The following is a 6482-nucleotide window of genomic DNA, read 5'->3' as shown; positions in this document are numbered from 1 at the left end:
ATTTCTGATCCTCCAGGGGAGTAACAGGAAGGTTCCCAAGAAAAGTGCTCCAAACGTAACAGTGTCCACAGTAAAACCGCTCAAGTAGTATTTTTAAGCAAAGCCAGAGATTCCTCTGTTTCCTTTGTGGCAGAACAAAAAGTTATCTCTATAAGCAGTAGGGTCCCAGTTTTATTAACATATTAACAACATAACCAAAAGTTACGTCTGTGCTCCCTAATTCCATTAGGACTCAATCTTTACTCAGAAAAATTTCATAGCAATATCAATGGGTTAAAGACTTATTTTCTTTCATTTATCTCCTGCACCTTTCTCTTTATAATGCCTAGAAGAAACTCCGGAAACTTCTCCTGCTCCCACCCTCAGCGAAGAGTTAAGATCTACTTTTGTGACAGAAAACCCTTTAAAAATGGTAATTTTTCTCAACTGCTGGAACCAGACTTTTTTTTGCAGTACAAGGAAAAAATTATCTCAATGTGAACTAACCTGCTGAACAAGAGTAAGTAATCAAAAATTACCTACAAATATACGCATTAAAGAGAAGTCCAAGTATTGTGACACCTCGTATTGAAAAATAAGCGATGCACAGTTCAATCAGCAACAAGCTCCCTCTCCCCTCTGCAACGTGCATAGTTGGCTCCCATGTTAGCTGGTTATGAAACACTCTTACAGTAGAACAACTTTAGAAAAATTTGGACAAGTGAGAATGGAGTTATTTTAATCTAGAACAATATCACCCAAAGATACAGATGAATACAAACACTGTTCATATAAAAAAACATCAGAGAAACATGAATTTAAGCTGTGTTTTCAGTCCATATATCGGCTTTCCTCTTCCTTGTTTTATAAAAATAGGGTATGACATTTCAGCTTCAATTGCGTGTTTAAGTCAGTTATTCATTGAACATTCCATTCTTGAAATATCATCTATTAAAATGTTAGTTAAGATTCACCCTGCTTATAGAACAGACTAAATTTCTTCTGAACTGCACTTGTAGGCAATAATAAAGAGACTGATATGAACTCAATAAAAATAATTAGATTATGGGATGAAAAAAGAAAATTAAAAAAAAATACAAAAATCAAGCTCCACTCTTACCATCTGACTCCTAATAAAACAAACATCAATGCCTTTTAGCTGATCAAGTTATTTAACTCCAAAATAACTTTTACAGCTTGAATAAAACACAGAAATAAACTGTGTTTTAAAGTCTATACGTTGTTATAAAAAGAGGGCAAAAACTTCCAACAAAACATCTGCTTCAAAGACAACAGAGGATGCCACAATAAAACTAATACTGCAAAATCGTGATCGGAGTATTGTATTAAAAATTAATATCTGTAACACTACCATAATTTTCTTATCCATTAAAAAAATGGATTCTGTACTGCACTTGCACATTTCTAATACAGGTATAATTGTACCTAGGCAATATACATCTCAACCGCCTGGTACTGAAGAAAAAGAAAAAAGCTGAAGATTGATTATGCTGCTTCGGCAGTAAACCCCGCTGGGTGGGAAGGCCTGTTGGGGATACCAACATTGAGAAAAATTAGTGAAATGACAGAGTCAGAAATCCAATAGTACAAAGTCTGCTTCGACATGGCTCTTTCCCCTACTGCAAAGCAGATTTAATAAATGGGATTTATTTCAGAAAGTTTCACAATTCTTAAACAGTAGATGATACTTGCATTCCTGAAGGATTAAGTTTTACATTTCTTGATGCTAATTCAACTCTTTAAAACCAACCCAATAAAACCAGCAAAGCTTTTACGAGTAACATGCACAACCTAAAAATTCTACTCTCAAAAACTGCCTTTTTGGTACTGTCTTAAGCTCTTAAGATACTCTATTTATTGAGGAGATGCCAGGAAGCCTGCAGCGGGAACAAATGCTTCTTTGGCAAAAGGAAAACGTTTTAATGCCTCCTCCCTTCAAAGTATGCACACCTCACCACAACATATGCTAATATACTACCAAATAAGTCTCTTTATCTTGCCATTTTTATAACAAACTGTTTCATTCATATCTATTTCAGCTGGTAACTACCTACTGCACAGAGCAGCACACTGTGCTAAATCAACAAGTAGTTTATACTTAAGAAATAGAAAGTAAAGGAAAAAAGAACACACTGTATTAAAAAAAATATTCCAAAACAAGTCAAGAGGGGCTAATTTTGTATAAACTGTTTCAGTGCAAAATTAAAATTTCACGTCATACAGACATTTAGGGCCTTTTGTCCATCCTTTGTCTTTTATTCAAAATGAACAAGATCTAACAAAAAAGGATTGCCACAAATATGATAGTGAGTGGAAATTTGCACTAAATCTGCCCTTAATATATGAAAACAAATGTTACAGCCCTTCTGTGAAGATATCTATGTATGCATATATACCTATGACATGGAGATACGCACACCTCCCCCCCGGATTTCCAGCCTTCTCCGAGGTTAACACAGTTCACTGACACACTTTCAAATCAGCCAAATGCGGAATCTAGAAAAAGGTGAAAACCAACTCTTTGCAGACCTACAGTCTGCAATTGTAAAAATATAATAAATATAGATAAATATTTACTATGATATTACTAGGGTGGGTTTTTTCAAGTGAAATTTGTAGTTGAAGTCATCTTCTTCCTGAAGAACTCAAAGAAGCAAAAGGGGAAGTGCTTTTAAAAATAAAAAACTCGAGCAATGAAAATAAAGAAAACACACCCTCAAACATACTGGAGCAAGACCACTCGTTGCAGACATCAGTACCGGCCTTCGTTACTGAAATAGGATCTTTAGTCTCCAGACATATCCTAGGTTACCCCCATTAAATCGGTGTGGCTTCTAATGACACCAGAAAGAAAGATCTGCTTTTAATATGTAGATTTAAATAGCACAGTTAACTGTCAAAGACCTGATAAACAACTGTGATAACTCTCCTAGGGAAAGTACTATGAGAGGGAGAAAATAAAACTAAATTCCATGGGAAAGTCACTGGGATCCTTCAAAGGTTTCTGTAGACTTACATCTATATACCTGAATCCAGCTGTAACGGTGATGAGGACGACGGGGGGAGTAAATGAAAACTGGTTTGCCATAACTGGACCTTTTCTTTTTATCCTCTGTTAAAGGAATGAAAACTGCTTCAAATGACGCAATGGGTCAACCTGAAGACAGCCACATCTGAAAAATACTGGAAATCCTGAAGTCAGAGCTTGTGAATTTGTTTGGTTTGTATGCTGTCTTGGAGGAGAGAGAAGTTAATACTTTTAAAAGCTTGGTATTTACACTTCTGAAAAGTTTCTGCAGTTCATCCAAATTTGATAGGGCAGGATTTAAGTGCCTCTTAGTGTTCCCAACTGGGCACCTCTGCTGCTTTGGCACACATGCACACACACGGTATTCCAGTACCAATGGGATACGACGTCTAATGCAGCTTTAAACTGGCAGCACTCCTGAGTAGTTTTAAATGTTTATCAACTCAGTAGGTCAAAAGTCTGCAGACACTGGGTGGAGCAGCAGTATGCCACAAAACTAACAGTTGTCCTCCTAGAAAAAAAAAAGAAAAAAAAAAAAAGAGGAGGGGGAACAGTTGTCAGTAAAGATTAAAGCTCCTGGCCCAGTTCCACAGCAGACAATATGCTGGTTTGTAACATACAGGATTAGCCGATCTCAACACTTAAGAAAAAAGGTTTATTTGCTGTGTATGAGTGCCTGACACAAAGGCAAGGAAACACTGCAGGGGTTCTCAAAACCCTTCCTGGTTTCTTATGTACCCAGTTTAAATAAGCAGCATGTGGTTTTTCTTTCTGCGGAGGGTGTGGCTGGGTGTTATAGCCAGTAGGTTTAACAACCAAAAGGAAAATAGCTGGGTAATTCTTTGCTTCACCTTCACTCGTGTGTTTCTTAAATTACTGCTTGTAGGCAGCAATAACTGAAGTGCAGCGTCCTCCTTTGGTTCAGCCGAGTGAACAAACTGGGCCCCAATCTTCAGAAAGGACGACGGACAGGCAGCGCTGTCGCGCTGTGCCGGCACTACAGCAGGGCTGGCGACATGAAAGCGTGACACTGGCCTCGCTGTGCTCACCGTGACCCTCCTCCCGCCCCCATCCTGGCAGGGACCTAGATATCTGCTTTAAAAGATGTTAAGATCTGTTTTTTACTAACCCAGAAATCACACTTTACCCAGCGCTCATGTCCTCTGTGCTCTTTCAGATACAGAAATCCAGTTCAACACTCCACTATCCTTTCCTCTAAGAGGATACAGAATGCGATACGGAAATCCAGACGGAAGTTACTGGCATGGATGTGGCGTGTGCTAATCGGTGCTGTTCAAATGTTCAGGATCCCTACCCTGTGTGCTTTCATGGTCACTGTAAGCTCTTTAGAACAGAAACTCTGTCCTTCACATCTTTCTAAACCAGCTATCACACCTCGACAATTCCACATAATCTTACCATGTCAAGTGCACGAGCTACAGAGATAAGGATGACAGGCTACCCTGTTTAGATCTCATTTTCTGTGGATTTGCATCAAATGTCAGCTACTTAAGACTGTATTCATTATGGCATTTTGCAGAACACAGTACATTCTTGTCTAACCATTTTTTAAACAAGTGAAAACCACGCAGAAATAAATATTTTCAATTAATGTATTTTACAATGTTAATATAGCATTCTTGCAAAATAGCCTTCAAGTGTGTTTTTGTTGAGTCGTAACTTTAATTATTCCTAAAGGTGTCTACTTATATGTGTATCATCTCATGACTTTGAGTTCTACAATGAGCAACGCTTAGCAATTAATTAGAAAGTAGAGGTCTCTAGTCCAAACTCTCCCATTGCTCGATTATTTCGGATAATGTAAGAATTTAGTGACCAGCAAGTAGTTTTCCATCCCTTTCTTAGAAAATTATACTGTTCTAATGGAGCTCAGTGCTTGAAAGAAATACTTTATAGCATGATTATAGCATTTTATGCCACCCTGAATATAATGACTGTAATGTGGAAGCAATTTATTTAACTCAACATGAAATCCATTGAATTTCAACATAGGACTGAAGTGTAACAGAATGGCACGTTGAAGTATGCAATCTCTACAATCAGATCTTTCTAAGAAAGATGACTTTTCCAAAATACCATTTATGCAGCCTTCTGGCTGCTGTCCAGATTTGGCATACCTAAGTTGTTTTCATTTCATAATGTTGAATTGCTTACAAATCAGATACCTCTTGTGCCCCAAACTCGCAGTACTGTGGCACAGCTGTGGCAAATAGGCACCATCAACCTGAATCACCAATTAGTCTCCTCTTTTTTCTTAAAGATCTTCCTATTGAAAACCAGTTTCTTATTTTTATGGAGGATAACTATCAAGGAAATGGATTTCAGTAGGACAAGAACTAAGTGGCATTCTTGTGCAATATATATACCAAGAAGTAATTTCAAAACCATTTCTTTTTAAAGCACCTTTCTTTTCTGCTGCCCACCTTTAAGCAGATGCTTTGTAACTGATGACTTGACATGAATTCTCTACAAAGAACCTGAGCATCACATTTGCTTAATTCCAAGTGACTTTTCTTTGGAGTCACTTGGACTCCAAATAAATACAGTTTTAAACCTTATTTATTAGCTTTCAAATGGTACTGTAGTTTTGTCCAAGTAGAACCAGTTTAAATTTCTCTGATGATACTTTCGCTTTGCAAAAAGTGGATTTGTTGGTATTATGGCCCAGATTAATAGGGGTTAGGGAAAGAATCACTGAAAAATGATCAGTGCTCACCTTAAAGGTATTATAATTCTTTATCTACATAAGGCAAATATTCCCTGAACTGTATCCCAGTTTTAAGTCCCTTCTATGACTGTCTTGTCCAGCAAGTCAGGAAGTTTGTCTAGGCTTGTCTCCTTGACTTGTGAATCCTGCCGACACACTCGCATCTTCTACATCATAAAAATGGAAATATTTTTAAAAAGATGTATTGCTACGAAATGTATATTACAATGCAGAATGTTTCCACAGCATATCTCAATTTAATTAGCGTGGAAAGAAAAACAAGAATATTTTACTGCAGAACGTTTTAATTAAACTGTGGCTTTAGAACTTTTTTCTGCCTTTAACCCTACAGCACTTTTATTTGGTGGTGGCATTTTCCTGAAGTTGGGGTTGAGACCATCAGGGGAAGTACAGGTATTAGATAGCATTTCCTTCCCAAGGCACAGATGTGCCACGCATGTGCTGCACTACCACAAACACGTCAATCCCATCATATCAAAACCCTTCACTACTTTACAGCGGTCTGAAACAGGCAAGTGTGATACCCCTTGTTAAACACTAACAGCAGCATGCTGGTGTTCTTGCAAATAAAAGATTTGTCAACTTTTATATGCAATCATAGGACAGGGGCATTAGATCTGAAAGACTATCAAGTCCAAAAAAAAAAAAAAAAGGCCTTAAGAATATGCTTTGTTCCATAAGGTGTTTTTCTTCCTAAGTGAAAAC

General features: G+C 37.5%; 1 protein-coding gene across 5 annotated transcripts in view; it reads right to left on the bottom strand.

Annotated features, from left to right (window-relative positions):
- Window positions 1-3180: 3180 nt before the first annotated feature.
- The window catches only part of LRRC28 (leucine rich repeat containing 28), a 52638-nt gene continuing 49336 nt past the window's right edge, over window positions 3181-6482 (bottom strand). For all 5 annotated transcript variants that reach the window (XM_082488701.1, XM_082488703.1, XM_082488704.1 and 2 more), the window contains one exon: window positions 3181-3539. In XM_082488701.1, the coding sequence (XP_082344827.1) occupies window positions 3467-3539 (73 nt within the window). In that variant the 3' untranslated portion in view covers window positions 3181-3466. The remainder of the gene's footprint in view (window positions 3540-6482) is intronic.

The sequence above is a fragment of the Vanellus vanellus genome (assembly GCF_965231255.1).
Source record: "Vanellus vanellus genome assembly, chromosome: 11".
NCBI lineage: Eukaryota > Metazoa > Chordata > Aves > Charadriiformes > Charadriidae > Vanellus > Vanellus vanellus.
This window is presented reverse-complemented; position numbering and strand designations above follow the sequence as displayed.